General features: G+C 44.5%; 1 protein-coding gene across 4 annotated transcripts in view; it reads left to right on the top strand.

Moving 5' to 3' along the window:
* PHTF1 (putative homeodomain transcription factor 1) overlaps positions 1-25323 on the top strand; it is a 490213-nt gene that overhangs the window by 18613 nt on the left and 446277 nt on the right. For all 4 annotated transcript variants that reach the window (XM_078644430.1, XM_078644429.1, XM_078644431.1 and 1 more), the window contains exons 2-3: positions 16457-16642; positions 18878-18952. In XM_078644430.1, the coding sequence (XP_078500556.1) occupies positions 18908-18952 (45 nt within the window). In that variant the 5' untranslated portion in view covers positions 16457-16642; positions 18878-18907. The remainder of the gene's footprint in view (positions 1-16456; positions 16643-18877; positions 18953-25323) is intronic.

Consider the following 25323-nt stretch of genomic DNA (forward strand, 5'->3'; position numbering starts at 1 on the left):
CAATGGTGTTAAAAGCTTGCTTGCACAGTATTAAATAGATGAAATGCTCATCCACTGACATGTCTGCTGCTTGAGCAACATATAATAACCACTTTTTAGGTCGAAGTGCTGGGGACATTCGGAAAACATTCTACCCATTGCTTACCATTGGCTTTGTGGTTTGTAACTCACATTTGCTTGCTTTCTATTTGCTGACTCCTAGTTTTAGCCTCTCTAGCTTGAGCTCGGCCCTTCCCTTGCTCAAAGCCTATTTGCTGTATTCTTCTGCCAGTACTACATATGTGTGAACAGGCCTTTAAATCTTGTTCTTATCTTGTCACATATGCTGTCCATTCAAAGACAGTGACCAAATGTCAGGCTCTGTCTTCAGAGGGAGCTTGGTGTTTACTTTTCCTTCTCTGATGTCAAAGTGAGAGGATTTATGTGACAGTAATGCTGGCTATTGGGGTGTGGTGGATAGAAGGCTGTACAAGGTTATTTTCTTTCTAGCGCGCAACAAAAATGTAAATGGCTGTAAATGAATTGTCCAGAAATTTCAGAATATGGAAAGCACAAATGAAGCATATATGTTTTGGCAATTTTGAAGTGCTATGGAAACAAATATTTTAATATAATCAAAACAAATCAGTACAATAGGTGATTACATTTCCACACATTCTCATTTGTGTGCTGTATATTTTTATCAGTAAATCTGTATGTCTGTGCAGATGGAATGGTCATTTCAAATGAAGATGTGTTGCCTGTAATAGCAGTGCACCATCACACCATACATACTCCACTCCACCACAAAGGCGTAGCTAGAGCTTGGGGCGCCCGGGGCTATCCCTCGGATTGCTGCCCCTAGGAGGAGGGGGGGTTGGGGTGCTGGGGAAAAAGGACGGTGAGCACTTGAAAGAGGTCCGAGAGACACGTAGTATCGCCGCTAATAGTTACCTCGATCATGCAAGTTACATGCACATACATGACCCGGTCCAAGGCTACACAGTTGAATACACCAGTGACTGGCAGTACAAGAGAGAACACAAAGACTGCGTGATCTATCTGGGGACTCAGAAAAACCGCAAGTGACATCCATCAGAGAGCTGCGTGAACAATTACCTGGTAATCCCCTCAGCACGATGCAAACATGCACATACATGACACTATTCAGGGATCCGTCATCTATAGCTGACATTAAATTACCATACATCATGGTCCCCCATTAAAGCAGTGGGGACCTGCACAAACGTGATGTGCTCTGGGGACCCTAAATCAACCTAACAGTGTTGAAGCCTGTGATTCTTTATCTTTCAAAAACAACAAATTAATTATTCACAGGGAATGACTCACTGTGTGCCCTTAGAACTAAACGCAGCACAAAGGGGCCAGTCAGCTCCACCTTGCCAACACAGACCGGATACAAAGCCCACTCTAGTGTCCCAAAGGCAACAACCAGGGCACGCGCCCTGTCATTACTTCTAAGCAGCAGCAACCAATTCCCTGGGAATGAAAAGATGTGTGTTCCTGGGACCCAAAACCAACTTGTAATAGTGCATCTCTTCTTCTTAGCAGCCTCAGTACACACGTTTTTAGCTTTGGGCCCAAAGCTAAAAAACAGGGAGGGGCGAGACATTATCATCACAATCTATAAACACAGCTGTAGGGGCCATTGGAACATGTTCAACTCTACCCAAGGCCCGGGAAAAACTGTTCCGGCGCTGCGGCACTCCTTGAATATTCAGAAGAAACAAGAAACATTAAATTTTTCAGCGATTTTGTTTTCACATTACATTGCTATTCTGACACATTTCAAGTGGAAAAGAGGAGGTTCTTACTTATATAGAGCAGTGGTATCCTGTGAGACATTCTATTCCAAAGAACATGTTGTGTTGAAGGGTATTGCATTTGTTTAAAATACCATGTCGAGGCATTAGTATTTAAGGAAAAGATAATGCAATGGTTGTCGATGTTGCGACTGGGGAGGTAGTGTCAGAAATTTATAGTAACGTCAAAAAATACAATTTGTAGTATGCACTCTGGTCATATTAAATTGAACTCTCAGGCAATAAAGGCATCTTTCACTAGTAAAGAATAGCCCTAAACTGAGTTATTATAAACAGTGTATTTTACTGCAATTCCTTGTAAATCAAGTGTCTTTGTTATTTCTGTTGTACGGGTACACCACAAAGTAACAAAAGGAATTCGGTACCCCCCCCCTTCACTTCATCCATGTCCGACCTGGCCCTCTCTGCAGTAGTCCCCCAAACCTTTTGCCTTCACCCTTCCTGTTTTTCTCAATTCATTTTTGTTTAGGACTATGTGAACCTTACCACTTCTAAAGTGCTTGTGCTCCCTAAAACATGCTACAATTGAGTTACACCCAATTGGCACATGTGAGTTACTTATAAGTCCCAAGTAATGTGGTTCTACTTGTACCCAGAAGCAGTAAATTGAATGCTACTAGTGGGTCTGCAGCACTTAATGTGCCACCCACATAAGTAGCTTGTTTAAACATGCCTATAAGCAGTTTTATACTGCCATTTGAACCTAGCAAAATAAGTCTTTTGCCAGGCCTAAACCCTAAACCTTCCTTTTTAACACAGATGTCACCCTAGGGTAGTCCTTAGATAGCCCACAAAGCAAGTGAAGTGTATTTAAAAAGTTGGACATGTATTTTTACGTTTTACATGTCCTGATAGTGAAACACCTGAATTCATTTTCATTACTGCACGGCCTACCTCTCCCATGGGATAACTTTGGGTTAACTTATTACATTTAATAAGTTATTACTTTTGATTGAAAGCAGGTAGCAATGTTGAGTTTGGTCTTAAATTAATTGTAATGTAGGTTAAAGATCTCTTTTATTAGCAGTGTTTTCAACAAATACAACACGCATTCTGTCTACATACAGTGGCTGAAGGTGTTAGGCCTTGAACAACTTTAAAAGGAAAGGGAAAAAAGGTAAGTACAGAGGGAAAGAATTAGGAAGGAAGCAGATCAGGAGATTGGGTGTATGGTGGCGACCAGCGAAAGGAGTAAGACATCAAGAACATGCTAAAAAGGGAACTGGTGGAGAGGGAGAGCCAGGCTAGGGACAGTCGTCCTCCCATTTTTTAAGCTTGGTCCCGGTTATTGTGTCTTAGGAGAAGAACTCGTAGGCATGTTGGGCACGTCACTTCTCGAAATTCATCCGAGAGGTAGTGGGTGCAAGGTCACCATAACTTGTCGAATAGTGGCAGCGTGTGTGTTGCAACTGCTGTCGGCTTCCCCAATCCTCGTAGATTCTATAGTTTGGGGAGCCAGTCTGAGAAAGTTGGGATCGATTCTGAGCCCCATCAAGAGAGCAAGAGCTGTTTTGCAGCTGCCAGCGCCAGGGTGACAGCATGTTCCTTAGTTGATTTTAGAGAATATGTCAGCGAGTTCGGGAGACCCAATTGGACGTGGCTGGGGAATCGGATTTGTCTGTTTCATATAGTCTGTCTATCGCGGCCAGGACTTCTTGCCAAAAAGAGCTGATTTTTAGGACACTGCCATAGGATATGAGTAAGAGTGCCCACCTGTCCGCATCATCGCCAACATGTGCTGCCCCTCCGGCTTTCCAATGTGCAAGTTTTGCTGTGGTGTAAAACCAGTACTGGGCTATCTTGAACACTTCTTTACTAGATGTGCTGCACGTAGAGGCACCAGCAAGGTGGAGAATATCACGCCACTCTCTTTCAGGAAAAGTGCATTCACACTCGCCCTCCCACCTATGCTGTGCAGGTGTTTTAGGTAACTTCTGCGGCGTAACAAGGAAAATGTAGATGTCAGAAAGAAGACATTCGAAGGGGGTGAGAGATCTATTGGCATGGGGCCAAATCGAGGTCTGGGACACCCATTGGCGAATGATTATGTACTGCCAGTGGGTGACATTCGGCCGACTGAAGCTGGGTAAAATCTGTATACCGGTCAGTGTCAAAAAGGTTGCCTACCTGTTTACAGTTACCCTTCTGCCACTTACCATAGGAGGGTACAGACAGCGCGTGAGGGAAATCCAGATTCCCTATTATTGGTGTTTAGGGGGCGATGGGAGTGGAGAGACACTTCTGTTTTTGTACCTTCACTCAAACTCCCATAGTGCCACTTAGTATTGGGGAGATGTAGACCCCAGGCAAGTGGTGTACCTTTGGGAGCCACGGAACCTTCCAGATGTGCATGCCCTCCACTGTTTGATCAATGAAGCACCAGTGCTTTTCAGTGCTAGGATGGTGACCACTCTACCATGTAACGCAGTCACGCTGCTTGATAATAGCTCACTATGTGGGGGACCCTCAGGCTCCTGGCCGCTTGGGGCAGATAAGCCTTCGCCATCCTCGCTCTTCTCCCGTCCCAGAGGAATTCCCAAATAAGATGCTGCAATTTATCTAGTGTTTGCAGGGGAGTTTGAAGCAATAGTGTCTGCATGACATACAACACTTTAAGAAAAAGCATCATTTTTACCACTGCCAAGCGGCCCAGCCAAGAGAGGCCATAGTCTTTCCATTTAAGCAAATCTGTGTGAGCGCTTGACAAAAGTGTGGGTAATTATGTGCTTCTGTTTCATTAGGAGTGGAATGCATCTGCAAGCCCAGGTATTTCACCCCCTGCCTTGCCCAGGTGAATTGAAAACCATCCTCCAGTGAGGCCCTGTCTGCTTCAGGAATGGTGAAGTTCATCATAGATGGTTGAAGGTTGGTTTTAAATCCAGAGACTCCCCCACAGTTCACCAGTTCCTCCAATACCACTGTCGGTGAGGTATGCTGATTCGATAAAATAAGTAGAACATCGTAAAGCATGATTTTTGTGTGACCTGCCCCCCATGGTAATGCCAGAGATCTGCGTATGACTGCGCATTCGTTAAGCAAAAGATTCCATATATATGGCAAAAAATAAAGGTCATAGTGGACTGCCCTTTCGTGTGCCCCAAGCGATAGAGAAGGGCAGAAACAAGAGCCCATTAACTCTTACCATAGTAGCCCTTGAGGAGGCATAGCTACATTGGATCCACCGGCAAAACTGCGAACCCAATCCAAAACATGTCATCACCGCCCAGAGATATGGCCAGTGGACCCGGCCAAATGTATTCCCTGTGTCAATAGGCAGGAGAAGGGCAGGCATGCAGGAGCGTTATCTTGTCCAGAAGGTGGCAGAGGAGTTTGGTGGTGTCGCTACAACTCCACTCTGGTCTAAACCGGGTCGAATCAGGGTCCACCAGCCCCTGCATATAGGGAGTCCGTCTATAAGTCAGGATACCTGTAAAGATCTTAACATCTACATTTAATAATTAAATGGGTCAGTAAGAGAAGCAGCACTCAGGGTCTTTTCCCAGTTTAGGAATGACAGTAATCGTAGCCAGTTGCATTGTGACAGTCAGAGAGCCTGTAGGGCAAAAATTATTATACAGCGTTGTTAGCATGGGGGCTAACAGTGTCCCAAATACTTTATAAAACTCCATGCTGTATCCATCGTGGCCAGGTGCTTTACCAGCCTGGGGGCACTGTATTGCCATAAGGACTTCGTTGGTAGTAATGTCTCTATCTAAACTGGTGACGGAGCTTAAGGGAAGCAGTGCAGGGGAACAGAGTCCAAAAACGCCTCAATACCTTCGGCATCGAGATTCTCAGTGGAGTACAGAGTAGCATAAAAGGACTAAAATTCCGGAGTGATTAGCCCCTCATGATGAGTCAGGGTACCATTTGACGTCATCAGCTCACCACCCTCTGGTTATAAAGTCTGGGAGCGAAGTTGGTGAGCTAGAAGACGTCCCGCTTTGTTCCCTCCAGCGTGATATTTTTGCTTTACACCTAACAGGGCATATTCCACCCTGTCTATGTCTATAGACTTTTACTGCTTCCAGGCCGCATTGACTTGACTCTGGGCTGCCAGCAAACCAGTACGTTTGTGGGTAGCTTTGAGGTCCCTGACTGTAGCCTCTAACTGCGCTCATTTATTACGTCTGTCTGTATTAAGGCGCGCTGCTTTGGCAATAAACTGACCCAGTACCACTGCCTTTAGGGTGTCCCATAATAGCATGATCGATGTAGACGGGATGTCATTCGTCGCGTGAAGGCCTCTATAGTGGCTTTAATCTCTGTGAGCGTACTCTCATAGGTGAAGAGCTTAACGTTAAGGCGCCAAGTTTGGGGGGACCGAGTGGAGCTAAGTGGCGTGAATCGTAAAGTAATGGGGGAGTGATCTGAAAGGGCAGCTACCCTATGTGTACTGCGGATTTGGCTCTGGTGATGGGTGTAGAGGTAGGAAAGAAATCTGTGAGTTTGTTTGGTGTGCCGCAGAGAAAAAGATGTAGTCTTGTGCAGGTGGTTATGTCTGTCGCCACACATCAGTCAACCCTACCTCGGTCAACCAATGCCTTAAAGCAGTGGACAATGCACCAGTTTGACCTTGTTTCTGTGTAGACCTATCTAACTGAGAGTCAACAACTATATTAAAGTTTCCACCTATGATAATATCCACGACAACTTGTAAGTGGCAAGGGTATCAATTGTGCAAGCCTATCAGCAGCCCCACGTAAAATCTGTCTAATCCTACGGTGCTCCAAGGGGAAAGGGGTAGCCACTTATACCCTCAAAATGTGAAGTGGATAAGGTCCACAACCATAACAAATACATATAGCTCCTGGACAACACATAATTCAAACAATAATACAAAAATTATTTGTGTTCTTCACTTGTAATCCTTTGTCTTTATTATTCTTTCTTCGTCACAGTAAGTTGCAAGTCACTTCTGAGTTCCAGAATTTACTCCAGTTACAATAGTAGCCAGTTACAATCATAGTCAAAACGTGTTTTGTCATATGTACATTAACCCAACTGACTTCATCAGGGCTACAAGAGAAATTAACCATATTGCAGTCTTGCATAGATTTAAAGGGCTTCCGTGACATTGCTTGTCGTAATGCGGGCTCGGTGACCCAAAGGCGCAATTGAAGGTAATGAAACTTGTCCGACTGGGGAAGTTCGTAATCCCTTTTCAGATGGTCAGGGGAATTAAGCCGCCTCTGTTGAATAACGATCCAACGTGCTGACAGCCTTGTTCTCGCCATCTGTAGAAAACCGTCGAGTTGCGCCCCAGAAGAAAGTCAGGGTTCCCGCTGATCGGAGTCATCGGGTAGGGAAAAGACATCAGGTCCCTGGCATACATCACTCTGTCACAAATTTTCATAGTGTGTGATTTCACTGGGGAAGAGTACAATCCCCATGCCCTCTGCTTGCGAGGGAGCTAGACCTCCCTCCATATGTTGAACCCTGCAACCGTCTGGGTCACGAATGACCAATGTTTTTCTGACAGAGGGAGTTTCCATTCAAGTAAATACCATAGGTGTGTTGCCTGCAGGTATCGATGAATCAGAGGGAGGCCCACCCCACCCTTTCGTTTATGCGGCGTTAATTGGGCAGGGGCTAATCAGGCTTTTTTCCCTCCCCAGACAAATTTGTTGATGGCCAGCTGCAGCGATCAGATGACCTTCGGGGGAAGAGCCATCGGAATGGTTTGAAAGATTTATAAGATACGTGGCAAGACCGTCATTTTGATTGCTGCCACCCTTCCGAACCAGCTGCAAAAACAACAAGTGATGGACTGAATGTGGATCAATGTCACACACTCCCCCAGTCAAAAGATCTGGGCCCAAATCCATCGTTTTTTTGCACTCCACACCACCCTGGGTTAGACAATGGCGATATGCAAATCAGCTCTGACCCTGTTGCCCCATGGGAACAGTCCAGTCCGAACTACAAAAGCCATGTCCTTCCCAGAACGGAATCAAGCATCCGAGGACCGGACCGGTTTCGAGGTAACACCTCTCTTCAGCCCGGCTAGCTTGACTCCAAGTGGTGTGGAGTGCCTGGGACCCACGTCTGGGCATCCCCAGCGCACTTAGGGCGGCAATTGCAAAAACAACAAGTGATGGACTGAATGTGGATCAATGTCACACACTCCCCCAGTCAAAAGATCTGGGCCCAAATCCATCGTTTTTTTGCACTCCACACCACCCTGGGTTAGACAATGGCGATATGCAAATCAGCTCTGACCCTGTTGCCCCATGGGAACAGTCCAGTCCGAACTACAAAAGCCATGTCCTTCCCAGAACGGAATCAAGCATCCGAGGACCGGACCGGTTTCGAGGTAACACCTCTCTTCAGCCCGGCTAGCTTGACTCCAAGTGGTGTGGAGTGCCTGGGACCCACGTCTGGGCATCCCCAGCGCACTTAGGGCGGCAATTGCAAAAACAACAAGTGATGGACTGAATGTGGATCAATGTCACACACTCCCCCAGTCAAAAGATCTGGGCCCAAATCCATCGTTTTTTTGCACTCCACACCACCCTGGGTTAGACAATGGCGATATGCAAATCAGCTCTGACCCTGTTGCCCCATGGGAACAGTCCAGTCCGAACTACAAAAGCCATGTCCTTCCCAGAACGGAATCAAGCATCCGAGGACCGGACCGGTTTCGAGGTAACACCTCTCTTCAGCCCGGCTAGCTTGACTCCAAGTGGTGTGGAGTGCCTGGGACCCACGTCTGGGCATCCCCAGCGCACTTAGGGCGGCAATTGCAAAAACAACAAGTGATGGACTGAATGTGGATCAATGTCACACACTCCCCCAGTCAAAAGATCTGGGCCCAAATCCATCGTTTTTTTGCACTCCACACCACCCTGGGTTAGACAATGGCGATATGCAAATCAGCTCTGACCCTGTTGCCCCATGGGAACAGTCCAGTCCGAACTACAAAAGCCATGTCCTTCCCAGAACGGAATCAAGCATCCGAGGACCGGACCGGTTTCGAGGTAACACCTCTCTTCAGCCCGGCTAGCTTGACTCCAAGTGGTGTGGAGTGCCTGGGACCCACGTCTGGGCATCCCCAGCGCACTTAGGGCGGCAATTGCAAAAACAACAAGTGATGGACTGAATGTGGATCAATGTCACACACTCCCCCAGTCAAAAGATCTGGGCCCAAATCCATCGTTTTTTTGCACTCCACACCACCCTGGGTTAGACAATGGCGATATGCAAATCAGCTCTGACCCTGTTGCCCCATGGGAACAGTCCAGTCCGAACTACAAAAGCCATGTCCTTCCCAGAACGGAATCAAGCATCCGAGGACCGGACCGGTTTCGAGGTAACACCTCTCTTCAGCCCGGCTAGCTTGACTCCAAGTGGTGTGGAGTGCCTGGGACCCACGTCTGGGCATCCCCAGCGCACTTAGGGCGGCAATTGCAAAAACAACAAGTGATGGACTGAATGTGGATCAATGTCACACACTCCCCCAGTCAAAAGATCTGGGCCCAAATCCATCGTTTTTTTGCACTCCACACCACCCTGGGTTAGACAATGGCGATATGCAAATCAGCTCTGACCCTGTTGCCCCATGGGAACAGTCCAGTCCGAACTACAAAAGCCATGTCCTTCCCAGAACGGAATCAAGCATCCGAGGACCGGACCGGTTTCGAGGTAACACCTCTCTTCAGCCCGGCTAGCTTGACTCCAAGTGGTGTGGAGTGCCTGGGACCCACGTCTGGGCATCCCCAGCGCACTTAGGGCGGCAATTGCAAAAACAACAAGTGATGGACTGAATGTGGATCAATGTCACACACTCCCCCAGTCAAAAGATCTGGGCCCAAATCCATCGTTTTTTTGCACTCCACACCACCCTGGGTTAGACAATGGCGATATGCAAATCAGCTCTGACCCTGTTGCCCCATGGGAACAGTCCAGTCCGAACTACAAAAGCCATGTCCTTCCCAGAACGGAATCAAGCATCCGAGGACCGGACCGGTTTCGAGGTAACACCTCTCTTCAGCCCGGCTAGCTTGACTCCAAGTGGTGTGGAGTGCCTGGGACCCACGTCTGGGCATCCCCAGCGCACTTAGGGCGGCAATTGCAAAAACAACAAGTGATGGACTGGTGTGGAGTGCAAAAAAACGATGGATTTGGGCCCAGATCTTTTGACTGGGGGAGTGTGTGACATTGATCCACATTTAGTCCATCACCTGTTGTTTTTTGCAATTGCCGCCCTAAGTGCGCTGGGGATGCCCAGACGTGGGTCCCAGGCACTCCACACCACTTGGAGTCAAGCTAGCCGGGCTGAAGAGAGGTGTTACCTCGAAACCGGTCCGGTCCTCGGATGCTTGATTCCGGTCTGGGAAAGATATGGCTGTTGTAGTTCGGACTGGACTGTTCCCATGGGGCAACAGGGTCAGAGCTGATTTGCATAAAGCCATTATCTGACCCAGGGTGGTGTGGAGTGCAAAAAAACGATGGATTTGGGCCCAGATCTTTTGACTGGGGGAGTGTGTGACATTGATCCACATTCAGTCCATCACCTGTTGTTTTTTGCAATTGCCGCCCTAAGTGCGCTGGGGATGCCCAGACGTGGGTCCCAGGCACTCCACACCACTTGGAGTCAAGCTAGCCGGGCTGAAGAGAGGTGTTACCTCGAAACCGGTCCGGTCCTCGGATGCTTGATTCCGGTCTGGGAAAGATATGGCTGTTGTAGTTCGGACTGGACTGTTCCCATGGGGCAACAGGGTCAGAGCTGATTTGCATAAAGCCATTATCTGACCCAGGGTGGTGTGGAGTGCAAAAAAACGATGGATTTGGGCCCAGATCTTTTGACTGGGGGAGTGTGTGACATTGATCCACATTCAGTCCATCACCTGTTGTTTTTTGCAATTGCCGCCCTAAGTGCGCTGGGGATGCCCAGACGTGGGTCCCAGGCACTCCACACCACTTGGAGTCAAGCTAGCCGGGCTGAAGAGAGGTGTTACCTCGAAACCGGTCCGGTCCTCGGATGCTTGATTCCGGTCTGGGAAAGATATGGCTGTTGTAGTTCGGACTGGACTGTTCCCATGGGGCAACAGGGTCAGAGCTGATTTGCATAAAGCCATTATCTGACCCAGGGTGGTGTGGAGTGCAAAAAAACGATGGATTTGGGCCCAGATCTTTTGACTGGGGGAGTGTGTGACATTGATCCACATTCAGTCCATCACCTGTTGTTTTTTGCAATTGCCGCCCTAAGTGCGCTGGGGATGCCCAGACGTGGGTCCCAGGCACTCCACACCACTTGGAGTCAAGCTAGCCGGGCTGAAGAGAGGTGTTACCTCGAAACCGGTCCGGTCCTCGGATGCTTGATTCCGGTCTGGGAAAGATATGGCTGTTGTAGTTCGGACTGGACTGTTCCCATGGGGCAACAGGGTCAGAGCTGATTTGCATAAAGCCATTATCTGACCCAGGGTGGTGTGGAGTGCAAAAAAACGATGGATTTGGGCCCAGATCTTTTGACTGGGGGAGTGTGTGACATTGATCCACATTCAGTCCATCACCTGTTGTTTTTTGCAATTGCCGCCCTAAGTGCGCTGGGGATGCCCAGACGTGGGTCCCAGGCACTCCACACCACTTGGAGTCAAGCTAGCTGGGCTGAAGAGAGGTGTTACCTCGAAACCGGTCCGGTCCTCGGATGCTTGATTCCGGTCTGGGAAAGATATGGCTGTTGTAGTTCGGACTGGACTGTTCCCATGGGGCAACAGGGTCAGAGCTGATTTGCATAAAGCCATTATCTGACCCAGGGTGGTGTGGAGTGCAAAAAAACGATGGATTTGGGCCCAGATCTTTTGACTGGGGGAGTGTGTGACATTGATCCACATTCAGTCCATCACCTGTTGTTTTTTGCAATTGCCGCCCTAAGTGCGCTGGGGATGCCCAGACGTGGGTCCCAGGCACTCCACACCACTTGGAGTCAAGCTAGCCGGGCTGAAGAGAGGTGTTACCTCGAAACCGGTCCGGTCCTCGGATGCTTGATTCCGGTCTGGGAAAGATATGGCTGTTGTAGTTCGGACTGGACTGTTCCCATGGGGCAACAGGGTCAGAGCTGATTTGCATAAAGCCATTATCTGACCCAGGGTGGTGTGGAGTGCAAAAAAACGATGGATTTGGGCCCAGATCTTTTGACTGGGGGAGTGTGTGACATTGATCCACATTCAGTCCATCACCTGTTGTTTTTTGCAATTGCCGCCCTAAGTGCGCTGGGGATGCCCAGACGTGGGTCCCAGGCACTCCACACCACTTGGAGTCAAGCTAGCCGGGCTGAAGAGAGGTGTTACCTCGAAACCGGTCCGGTCCTCGGATGCTTGATTCCGGTCTGGGAAAGATATGGCTGTTGTAGTTCGGACTGGACTGTTCCCATGGGGCAACAGGGTCAGAGCTGATTTGCATAAAGCCATTATCTGACCCAGGGTGGTGTGGAGTGCAAAAAAACGATGGATTTGGGCCCAGATCTTTTGACTGGGGGAGTGTGTGACATTGATCCACATTCAGTCCATCACCTGTTGTTTTTTGCAATTGCCGCCCTAAGTGCGCTGGGGATGCCCAGACGTGGGTCCCAGGCACTCCACACCACTTGGAGTCAAGCTAGCCGGGCTGAAGAGAGGTGTTACCTCGAAACCGGTCCGGTCCTCGGATGCTTGATTCCGGTCTGGGAAAGATATGGCTGTTGTAGTTCGGACTGGACTGTTCCCATGGGGCAACAGGGTCAGAGCTGATTTGCATAAAGCCATTATCTGACCCAGGGTGGTGTGGAGTGCAAAAAAACGATGGATTTGGGCCCAGATCTTTTGACTGGGGGAGTGTGTGACATTGATCCACATTCAGTCCATCACCTGTTGTTTTTTGCAATTGCGACCCTTCCGAACCAGGCCACATCCAATCGGCCCCAGCTGCTCAAGGCCTGCGACGTCTGTGTCATAAAAGCAGAGTAGTTCAGTGCCAGGGTCTTAGGAAATGTGGGTGCTAGTGCAAAACTGTGATCACCTCTTCAATGCGGATTGGCTGCTCCAGCTGTTCTGCAGTGGCCTCCGGCAGTCTGGTAACATGCATGTCTCACAGAAAGGGGCGGGAGGGCATCGGGGCTATATCATCTTCCGCGAATAGGGTCTGGTAAAAGTGTTGAAACATCCCAGCTATGTCCCGGTCTACTTGCACTGTGTCCCCTGAGGCTGTTTTTATGGACTGGATCGATGTTGCTAGGGTTTTGGACCTAAGCCTCTGCACCAGCATTTTCCCACATTTGTCGCTGCTTAGAAAAAATGTGTTTCGTAGCCTCACAAGTGCATGTTCTGTCCTGTCAAGGTCCAGAAGCGCCAGCAAAAGTCTTTTCTAGTGCCCTACAGACTCTAGGTGCCCCAGTTCTATTATGTATTGCTTCCAGTTCTCTCACTTCCTGCTCTATACTCTGATTTTTTTTCCATCGCAGTTTGTTTTCTCCTGCTGAGATCGCTATGCATTCTCCTCTGACCACTAATTTCAATGCTTCCCACACTGCAGCTAAGGAAGTAACCTCTGTGTCATTAATTTGCAGATAGTCTAAGATTCGGGTGCGTATCGCCTCTGTAATAGGCTTGGATTGTAGGAGACTATCCCTCAGTCGCCAGCCCGCCCGATGTGGGAATTGTGATTTTCTATGTAGTGTAACTGTGATCATTGCGTGGTCTAACAGAGAGCGAGGTTCAATGGTGGGGTCAGAGAGGCTCGGTTCCAGTGAGGGTGAGGTTGGAAAATGGTCTATGCGTGCGTACGTTTTATGAGCCACCGAGTAGTGTGTGTAATCATTGGTGTCCGGGTGATAAGTGTGCCAGGCATCAAGGAAGCCATGCTCCGAGAGCCAGCATTTAACATCTGCTGATAAGGCCCCCGATTGTGTGGAACACTGTCCTGAGCGATCTAGATTCGTGTCCATTACCAGGTTGAGATCTCCACCCACAAGGATCTCTGCATCTGCGGATCCCAAAGTCTCTCCCAGGGCTTAGCGCAGAAAGTTCTCCTATTGTGTATTCAGGGTGTAAATGTTGGCAAGCATGAATTGTGAGGTCTCCCATTGGATTCTGACGGCTTATAATTGCCCTGTGATTTTAGCAATGGTAGGGAGGAGTTTGCCACTGAATTTCGAGCTAAACACAATAGCGACTCCATTAACCTTCTGGGACGTGTTGGAGGACACACCTGAAGGTAAATCACCATGAGCCCATGCGGTGTACATTCCGTTGCAGGAGGTGGGCTTTTTGTAAGAGGCAGCTGTCCCCCTGAAATTTTTCCAGGAGGGACAGTATCGCTGAGCGCTTCACCAGGTGGTTTTGGCCCCCAGACATTAGGGCTAACAATTCTAAAGGTTTTGCTCACCATTTATATGCACAAAAGGGGAGAATGCTTAGTCTTACCTAAACCTTGCATTGCATTAGATCTATTTACCCCATTGCTGCCCCCGTCCCGCCAGTAAGTCCCTAATTCCATGCATTGGTGAGGAGGAGACGATATGAATAAAAGGGAACAAGAACAATAACAAACCCAGAAAAGAACCCCAAAATGTCCATTCCCAGTAGGACAAATAAACAATCTTATCTTGATTGGTGACATCAGTTTGTCAATGTGAGAGAATTCTCGGGGGTGCGCCGTCAGCCCTCCGCCTGCCTCACAAGGGTGAGCTGCAAAACACACAAGATGATGGATGGAATGTTGCACAATGGCAAAACATTCTTCCCCAGTCACAGATCTGGGTTTAATCCATCGTTATTTTGCTCACCAAGCCACCCCAGTTCAGACATGGATATATGCAAATCAGACTTGACCCTGTGCCTCATGGGAACAGTCCAGCCCGAACTGCCAAGCCATGTCTTCTCTGGACCGGAATCAAGCATCCTAGGACCGGTTTCTGGCTGTCAGCCATCTTCAGCCAGGGTATCTTGACTCCAGTGGCTTAGTGAGCACGGGACCCATGTCTGGGCATACCCTTCCCACATAGGGTGAACTGCACAACACACAAGATGATGGACGGAATGTTGCACAATGGCAAAACATTCATCCCCAGTCACAGATCTGGGTTTAATTCATCGTTATTTTGCTCACCAAGCCACCCCTAGTTCAGACATGGCCATATGCAAATCAATCTTGACCCTGTGCCTCATGGGAACAATCCAGCCCGAACTGCCAAGCCATGTCTTCTCTGGACCGGAATCAGTTTGCTTTGTGAGCAAATCTTCTCGAAGAGAGGTGTAGAGTGTGGTCATAAAGGCTTTGGTAGCTGGTGCGGCAGAGTCCTCCAATCCCTCTTTTTGGTCCTTCCTGCCTCTTTTTTCAAATTGTGCAGCTTATGACTATTAGCTTCCCATACATCATTCCTTTCACTCCAATATGTTCTACTTATTTTCCCTTTACCCAGTTGATATAACAGCTTGTGGCTTTCGCCAATGCTGACTGGGCTGATGCCTAAAGGCCTGTCTGTTTCTTACCTGCATGACCGGTCTACTTTCTCACCATGGCATTCATTCTATTTTCTAACGTTCTCCCATCCTTTAACTGGTACACAAGACTCCTCAAAAATGCACTGTTCTCAACAACACTCTACTGACTGTAAATCCGACCCAACCCCATCTTTCACTGCTTCTGTACAAGACCACTTCCTTGCGGGAATGGAAGGTCGTTTTTTTCCGCTTCTCTTTACTGTGGCCGAATCCTTGCTGCATCTGCTCTAGGATATCAAACCTAAAGAAATCGAAAGAAACCCATTCCAAGCCCTTTCCACCTGGGTCTTTCAGACTTGCAACCAACAAATGTGAAATTTTGTAATTATTTTGTTTACTCTTTCTTCTAAGAAAAGAGTATTATCATCTGATCAAAAATGGGGATTGCTGAACCCTTTCTAAAAGGAAAACACCTTAGTTCATAGTGTTGTGAGTTTGTTACATTACTAACCCAACTGCTCCATCCATCTAAAGTCTTGGAAAAACTGTTTAAAGTTGTCATTCCTGCTGAATCTTGCTTTTGCCAGAAAGTTTAAGGTCTTTTTTCAATGATTTTGATCTTTATTTATTTAGTCTCTCTTCCACAGTCTGTCTTCTTGTTAAGACATAGAGTTCCTTTCTATACTATATAATCTGCACTCTTGGTCCTTGTCATGATAAGCCTCTCTGATGTGCTCTATGTTTGTGTTAAAACTGTGTTGTAAAGTATCCATCCCGTACAATACATCTGTGTCCATGGCCTCTCTATTCTCTAGTGGTGTGAATATGTACTATGTACATAAATGGAAAACACTTTCATTGTGTGTTAATGTTTATATTCCTTAAGAAACATGTCAGAGACTTGGAAATAGAGGAGACTAACTCAGCAGAGTGGTGTCCGTGTTGGAGTATATATAACGCTCTTCAAGCATTCTAAACAGATTCTCTTTTGGTCTTATGATGGTTGCTTTAAACTACGGTATCATGTCTGTCTGTATAATGCTGTCTCTGTTAACCAATATTGTCTTGTATTCCCAGAGTGCTGTCTAATTATGTATTGCTCTCTGATGACTCCTGGGCTCCACTAAATATTAATAAATAACTTTTGCCTGTCATCTTACTTTAAAAGTGTACTAGTCTCTTCAAATTGTTGTGTGTTCTTTGAACTTGCAGGTTCTCAAACTTGTGTTGGAGCTGAGGGGCCAGAATGAGACCCAAGGACATACGGTGGCAGCACAGATATGTCAGCAGAAAACTGATTCGAAGAAGTGGCCTAGAACATTCTTTGTAATGTCCTGCACGGGAAGAACTACTGGCGACATCCAATAAATCGCAATGCATTGTGGTCTAGTACTGCAAGTGAGACACCCATTCATTTGAGACAAGTAACTTTTAGGTGGAAGAGACTGAATTTCCGGCCTATCATATTTTAAAGACTTTTGTGAAGTAATGGAACTACATTTTCATATACATAGCGTTTGGTATTTGAAAGGTTCATTAATGTTAATTTTGGACACAGTTAAAATTAAGCAACAATTCTGAATAAACCAGTTTTTCCAGTTGACCGTGGATCACTGGAAGGCTGCACTGAAGATGATTTTAACCCCCCTTTTTTTGATAAATGATGTTCATTAAATGTTTAGTGTAATATCATCCAAAACATTTCCATGACAAGCAAGGCAGACTATTGACATTGAGGATTTGAAACCCCCCTTAAGGCACTTATGCATCATGAAAGCATTTGAAGCTATCAGAACTTCCGCTAGTGTATACACTTTCAGTTCAGTATCACATTAACTATAACAAGATGGACCAATGCTAGAAATTCTGCCTCCTCAGGCTCAAATGGGTATAAAAAGTTACGAAAAAGGCCACTTTTTTCTTAACTGAGATCGTAAACAATATAGCTCTATCGCCGACTGGGACTTTTACTCAGAGCCAAATCACGAGAAAGTAATGTTGGGGCATGGCCTCAAACCAGTATTTTTCCACGTATGAATCCTTACGTACGCATAGTTGCTTTATACAAGAGTAACCACTTTTCACAGATTATATTGAGTTTTTAAAAAATTTGTCAGCACCCCAATATCTCTCAGGGAGTTTGGTGTTTTAGGATGCGGTTGGAAGTCTTTCTAGAATATATCTAGATCTGGAGGTGGCAAATGGATTAATTCTCTTCACACCTTCCCTTTAAAGCAAACCTGGATTTTAGCTTCCAAAAAACTATGAATCATGAAAAAATCAATGAACTAGTTCACCTCTGTCATACAGATGCCTTCAAACTACGAGCTCACAATAACAGGTATACTGAAATTGTAACCCCAGAAGATTAAAAGACTGAGTTGGCCTTGCCACGATTCAAAGGTCTTTTAGATAGCAGCTGTAAGTGCTTAACTCACAAAGCCCTCATGGTGGCTGGAATCCACCAAAAGTAATAGAAGTTACAACCGATAGGCACATACAGTCCCTAGTGATTTTTCCTGAAGAGTAAAAAGCCCTTTGTTCTGAGGGAAAAAAGCATATTTCAAATCTCTAGGACTGTTTTTTCCCTTTTAGGTTTTTAAAAAGTGCTTGAAAGTATGTAAAAAGTGTAATAATGAATGTTCCTCCAAGTGTTGTATTATTAAGCACTTGACTGTCTAATTGTTAATTTAAGATAAAATAATTATTAGCAAATAGAAAACAACCATGGAGAGAGAAGAAATATGTTGTATTTGAAGGATTTGAAAAATACTGTTTTAAATACATTAAAAACATGCCACAACTGCCAATTCTTTCCAATCAGATCAATTTATGATACATATTTAAATATAAAGCCACGATCACTCATCTCGTTAAAATGCTGATTAAATCTTTACAGTGAATTATTTAAAAAAATTAGTGTAAAAATGAAACCCATATGTCTATTTTCACATTAGATGCTGCCCCTCTCACTCAAGACATCACCTCCATTAATTGGCCTACGTCATTACCACAAAACAATCTTCTTTATAACAGTTATTGCAGATCACAAAAAGCAGAACATAGTTACATGCCTAGGACACTTTCAGTATTCACAGGCAGCATCGCCATATATGTAGTAGATGCAGTTCCTCCTCTTAGTTCAAGCCTTGGGGTAATTGATAATTTTCTCATGCTGGCCATTTGGGCATACTCGTCTGTGGAAGTGTCTTCTCATTCTCACTGGGTTCTGCACATTATGAGTTAGCATAATTAATGTTTCTAGGATGTGGATTACGGATCATGCTGATGGCGGTCCACATCATATGAAATATTTTTGCACTTCAGAAACCTAATCTAGTATAGACTTTTGTGAGTGGATGGAAAAGAGTGAGAATGCAGGGTAGTTGGTGGCTTATTGTGAAGGTACCTCTAGGAATCTTTCAAGGCCAGTAATAGGCAAGTAAATATATCTGGCAACTGCTCTATTTTTCCTATTTCTTTGAAATTGCGTTTCTTTCTGTAATATCAAAGTTTATTCATCCTCTAGTTTCATGGCTATCCCATTATGGACCCATACTGAACTTATTACCTGGAGATTTTTCTTAGATGTTTTAAATTGATCTGTCCACCTTACACTCTGTTTTTTTCTAGAGTGAAATGTATCCTGAGTGAGATACACTGATGGCCTCTGAGAACAAGGGTGCAATATCTTGGTATCAAAGAAAAGTAAGTAGCATCCTAATGTTGAACAAATACACTGATAACATGATGTCAGCAGACCCAACTGTAATGAAACATGGTAAACGTTTATTATTTATTCCTTTTGAAGCACTGTTGGCATGTTGCTGGTGTCACAGAGTGAAGACCTGGGTACAAAATATAGTTATTTACCAACTGTTAGTATGTGGTAGGGCTTTTAGATTTGTACATTTAGTTTCTTGAAGGTTTGAGAGGCATAGTGTGGAGCCTAATCTGTTGGACCGTTTTGTTCTGCAATTAGTTGCCAAGTCTGACTGTCCATTAGTGGATGGCATCAGAATTAAATATAAATTAAAATATGGTTTGTAACATTTTCATGATAGTAAAATGATTTATGGTGTTTCTAACTTGCAGGGGTAGATATTATTCATAAATGTGAATGGCTCTAACAAAGCAGCTATTCAAGTCTATTTTTGTTGTATCTGGGAGACACTGCAGTTACATGACAGGGTCAGTGTTATGTGGCTTATGCACCAGTGTGCAGTCTGTCGCCTCCCATGCCATTCTTACTTCCACTGGGTGAAACTGTTGGGATTTAAAGCTCTTGTACACGAGATTTAGCAGTTACACTGTTGCTACTATCTATTGGATGGTCAAGAATGTAAGGATAAGTGCAGGCACTTTGGACAATCTACTGACACCATTGTCAGCAGCCATCCTCTTTCTTGGCCTTGATCTGTGAATTTCTGAACTAGCTTTTGAAGGATGCAAGACCGAAGCTGCCATTTTAAAGGGACCTTTCTGACTGATACCAATTGTCTTCCTGGATCCACAGGTACAAAAAGAGCTTTTTCATAGGGATCATGCTTTGTGTCCCTCTGCAGCGCATACAATTGCTTTGGTGGCATTCCCCTCTCCCTTCTTGAGCTCTGAAGTTTTGTTCATTTTTACATCAGATTAATTTGATCCTGTGAATAGTAATTACTGTTACCTCTTTTGACTCACTAATATCAGTGGACTACTTTCATCAATCATGAGATTTGTGCTGTGCCTATATGCAGTAGCGTTGGTATTGCTTCCTGCTGAACATTAATTTAGCATAGCATGCTCCCTTTATCGACTATATTTCTTAGGTGCACCCATCTGACATTTTTCACATTGATTTTGTAAAGCAAACATTGGTGTTGTAGGCCTCATTTGAAACAGGTATATTATGTGCCCGACCTGTAAAAAAAACTCCGCTTTGATCATAAAACAAAAGAGACCTTTCTGTGAGCGAATACATTGTATTCCTATTCGCCCCTGGGTAATGCAGGAGTCAAGAATGTTAGAGATCTCGAAAGTGAAAGTGATGTGAACTGCACAGAATGATAGGAATATTAATCCAGGTGTATCACTACATTCAGCAGTGGATCAAGTCCAATATACTTCTTTGTCCTTATTCCAATAATTTTAGTATGACAGCCCCTGCATATGTGTGTGTGTGTATATATGTATAGCATTAACGGCAGACAAATCAAGGGTGCTAGATTTAGGTGAGGAGGTGGATTTTTTAGTATCAGATCGACTGCAAACATTAAGGCCCGCAATTGGAGGAAAAAAGGACAAGAAATAACAAAAGAAGGAAAGAGTGCCGCAAAAAGCGAAAATCCATACAAAAAGCCAAAAAAGCAGCAATGGCGCAAAAAGCAGTAAATGAAAACAAAATCATTAATTTGTCTACAACAAGTCTGACCGAGGCGGAAAAACAGCTTCTGAGTCTTGGTTTGACACTAGAACACGAGTGGATGTCTTTTGTTGTATCCGTAAATTAAAATTGCATAAATTCTTTAGTATTAAGGGGATCCTAAAAGAGGTGGAGCGAAACTCCAATAATACAATCAACTTAGAGCTCTCAACAGCAGATACCAAGATGTACCTTACTTTGCATCAACTTGAGCGTAACAACATTGTTGCGGAAACAGAGCAAGTGTCAACGCCACAAGAACTCAGAGATGCAACAATCACACAAATTGGGGCCAACATAAGTCCTTTTAAGCCCAAGTCAAATCTCATGCCTAACATGCCAAGGGACGCCATTGATACCTTCCACGATGTAATTGTGGAGGATTTGAAAAAACTGCACTATAAGGTCAAACATAGGAGATACAATAGTGTACAGGAGAAGGAATATGCATCCCTAATAAAGAAATTGAGCAATGACCATCAGATTATTGTCACTACTGCGGACAAAGGTGGTAATGTGGTCATTTGGCCACAAAAGGAATATATCGCAGAAGCATTGAAACAACTTGGTGATCCTTTATGTTATGTTAAGACCACACTAAAACAATACAACTTGGCTAAGGATCAGCGAAAAAAATCCTCTTTAAATGGAAAAGGGAAGGGATGATTTCAACGCACGAACATGAATTTTTGCATGTTGACAATCCTGGTTTACCAAAATTATATCTTCTACCAAAGGTGCATAAGCAAATATTTCCTGTTCCAGGGCGTCCTATTATTTCGGCAATTCAAGGTGTTGCAGAACACATCACTGAATACATTGACTATTTTTTACAAGACCTAGTGAAAAATTTGCCAACATACATTAAAGACACCAGCGATTTCCTAAAGAAAATCAGGGATTTTCCATGGACCGAGGATTTGATATTCATAGCCTTGGATATCGAATCGCTTTATACAAGTATTGAACACGATACCGGTTAGAGGGCTTTGGAACATTTTTTGGGAAAGAGACCGATACATTGTTATAATCACAACAAAATGGTCTTGGAATTAACTTCATGGTGTCTTAATAATAACTATTTTATGTTTGGCAACGACACTTACCTTCAAAAACGAGGTGTGGCCATGGGGGCCTGCTTCTCCCCCAGCTACACGTGCTTGCACGTAGGCTGGTGGAAGGAGCAGGCCCTCATGCGCAAACACAACGCAGTTTTTAATAGCCATGTTCTTAAGTGGATGCGTTTTATTGATGACATTTTTGTTTTATGGAAGGGGGATGTAAACAGTGCCAGATCTTTTATTGAAACAATTAACAATAATCAAGAAAATTTAAAATTTACATCTACAATAAGTGAGCAAGAGGTTGACTTTTTGGATGTTAAGATCTTTGTTCATAAAGGTCAATTGGCAACTAAATTACATAGTAAGAGCACTGCTGGGAATAGCACTCTACATGCGAGCAGTGCTCACCCTAAGCAGGTCATCGACAATATTCCCTTTGGAGAATTACTAAGACTCAAGCGTATATGTAGTACGGAAGAGGATCTGGCTACTTATACCTCTCAGGCATTAGAAAGATTTAGACAGAGAGGATACAAAGAAGTGATTCTAAAACAAGCTGTAAATAAAATGCAGGCCAGACCAAGGGAATCTTTATTTGAGCATGATGAAGCTATCCACACTGAAACAGAGGCTAATGATAGTTCTGTGGCTCCTAGATTTGTTACAACTTACAACCGCCAAGAGTGGAAAATATGGTGGAGATAATAGTGGAGAGGAGTGGGCGCTCGACCTCGGACCTGGGGATCTGGGTTCGTGTCTCGGTAACAACGCCAAAAAAACCTCCTGTGATTCTGGGCAAATCACTTAATCTCCCCGTGCCTAAAATTAATGCTTGTCCTCATGTAACGTAACTGGTGCTATGTAAAGCGCTCTGATACCTGATTCAATTCGGGTCTAGTTCGCGCTATATAAAACTCTGCAAATAAACCCCAAAAAAAACAAATGGTCCATCATAATGAAAAGTTGGCCTATTTTATAAACTGACGCTGTATTGGCCCCAAGATTGCCAAATCTTCCAACAATTACGTATAGGAGGGGACCCTCTATGAAGACTCAAATCAGTAGAAGTTTTCCTGAGTTGAGTAATAAACAGATGTGGTTACAGTCCCGGCCGGGATTTGTAAAGTGTTCCAGCTGCAGAGCGTGCAGATTTGGAATAAACACCACACAATATGCCACGCCTTTCTGTCCAGAAATATCTAACATCAAGGGTTCTTACAATTGTAAGACGGAATATGCGGTCTATGTCCTGACATGCACCTGCGGCTTGAGATATGTGGGGAGCACCAAGCTGCAGGTGCATGTCAGGATCCTTCAGCATTTACGTGCTATCATGAACAACAATAGCTCCTACCCAGTGGCTAGGCACTTCAGGTCAATGCACAACAATGACTTACAGTGCCTAAAATACTTTGTCATAACAGCTATTCCTAAGCCACGGAGGGGAGGTGATAGGGATAAAATGCTGAGGAGAATGGAGTCACAGATAATTCTTGAGTTGGACAGTAAATTTCCCAATGGACTGAATATCACAGAAGATTTATATCACTTTTTATAAATTCGCATTTAAGGAGAATGGTTAGAGTATTTCAAGAGTAATAACGCCATATATATTTAAAAAAAACTCCCTACCTGCTGCTAGGTTTAAAGTTAATTCTTTTTCTCTCTTTTTTCTTATGTAATTAATTTTTTTGAATTTTTTTTTATAAAAAAACTTTATTATTCAGTTCTGTAAGACACAATTTCAAGCCTACAACCCAGGGGCCGGCCGACATAATCACAACCGCGTCAAAGCAACACAGCCCTTCAGCCGACAACCCTGGGGTCCGGCGGCGTAGCAGAGTAGGGTACATACAGAACTATCAGTTCCCACAAGGATATATTGACGACCTGTTTTTTTTGTTTTTTTGTTTTTTATAAACTGAAACAAAGAAAGCAGAGTCAAAAATCAGTAGCGAGCACTGCATTGCACATAGAGTCAGACACAGACCAAACAAAATTACTTTTTTACAGTACAGGTCCTCCCATAGGGCCACCTCGGGACATGGCCAGTTCCGCCGTAGGAGATTCACATAGTTCCCCCCGATAAGCATTCCAGTGCCCCCATTTTTTGTCCCACATTTTGGGGCACCCTCGAGTTTTGAACACTGTCTTTTCAGCGATCATACAGCGATCCATTTCCGCCACCCAGCTCACCACCAATATCCTATCCGGCGAACCCCACTTCATTGCTATAGAACGCTTGATCAGCAGGAAACCTAGCGCCGCCCACTGCAGCTCAGGGTCCGTCAGGTCATTGGCTTATGTAATTAATTTTTTAATAACTATATTAGTAAGTTTACTTTGGAGAATTTTCTCAAATTTATTTTTGATACGGATAGTACTGTATTAGCAAAGGGAAAATGAATAGTTGCATATAAAATAAGTAGGGATGATATGGGTTTTGCCACAATGATTTGCTGAAACGGCTAATGGTTGGGGATTTCGTTTTCTTTTAGGCTTTGTCTGATATTATGTGTTACACAGTTTTGACTTTACCGTTCTATACAATTGCATTTATGCAGATAATTGAAGAGGCAGGTTAACCACCCGGATAGGACAATGATTATGAGCTTTGTAATTAACTTATTTATATATTGCTTTTAATCTTAAGCGTTAATTGCACATTTATGAGTATGATGGTTTACAAGATTTGCGATATTTGCACAAAATGTGACGAGCTTAAATTTGCACAGTAATATATTGCATTGTTTTGCACATATCTAAAATGACGGATTCAAATGAGCATTTATTTTGCACATATTTATAGCATAGTTTGCAAAAATGATTGCGATAAGTAGTTGTTGGTTCATTATTTATTTATAAGCTCTGCATTTTAATATGGAGTGGCGTTCTCTGCTTTTTTAGGGTTTTAAATTTGTTAACTGTATACTACTATATTTTAAACACATGTGAAGTCTGGACTTATGAGCCTAAAAAGATTCTCCTGATATATTTTGCATTTATGCAGTAATATTTGACAATGTTTGTTTTAGCAAAATTATGTGGCTAAGACCCTATATATTTTTCATTTGCCGGCTGACATTGGAATTGTTTGTTTAAAGCTTTTTTTCTGAAACTAGAAAAAAGAAAAAAGTGCAAACAGGGCTGGTCCCAGTATGTTTTCTATGTCTATTATCACTTTTGGTGGTTTGAAAAACATATATAAGAAAATGGTGAGCTCACTTACTGACAATCTGTGAACAAGGGTGGACGCCCGAAACGCGTCAGATTGTGCGGTTTGAAAAATAAAGATCCTGTGCCAGAAGCATTGGGATTTGTGTTGTCTGTTTGGCTCACCGTAAGGAGGTGCCGAGACAGCTTGTTGCATTTATATATATACTAGCAGCCCGTCCTGACGTTGTCCGGGAATGAAATAGAATGTGTTTAATGTGTGTATTTGGCAAGGGCAATTTATTTTAAAATCTTGCGGTAGACAACATTTTTTGTTTCATTAGAATAGGGACGGAGAAGGCCCAGCTGCAGCCCTGGTTGATGTTAGCAGGCGCGTGTAATTGGTGTAGTGATCCGCCGCCTGAGCCCGGCTACAGCCCTGGTTGATGTTAGCA

Source organism: Lissotriton helveticus, chromosome 5_1, assembly GCF_964261635.1.
Source record: "Lissotriton helveticus chromosome 5_1, aLisHel1.1, whole genome shotgun sequence".
In the NCBI taxonomy this organism is placed as follows: Eukaryota; Metazoa; Chordata; class Amphibia; order Caudata; family Salamandridae; genus Lissotriton; species Lissotriton helveticus.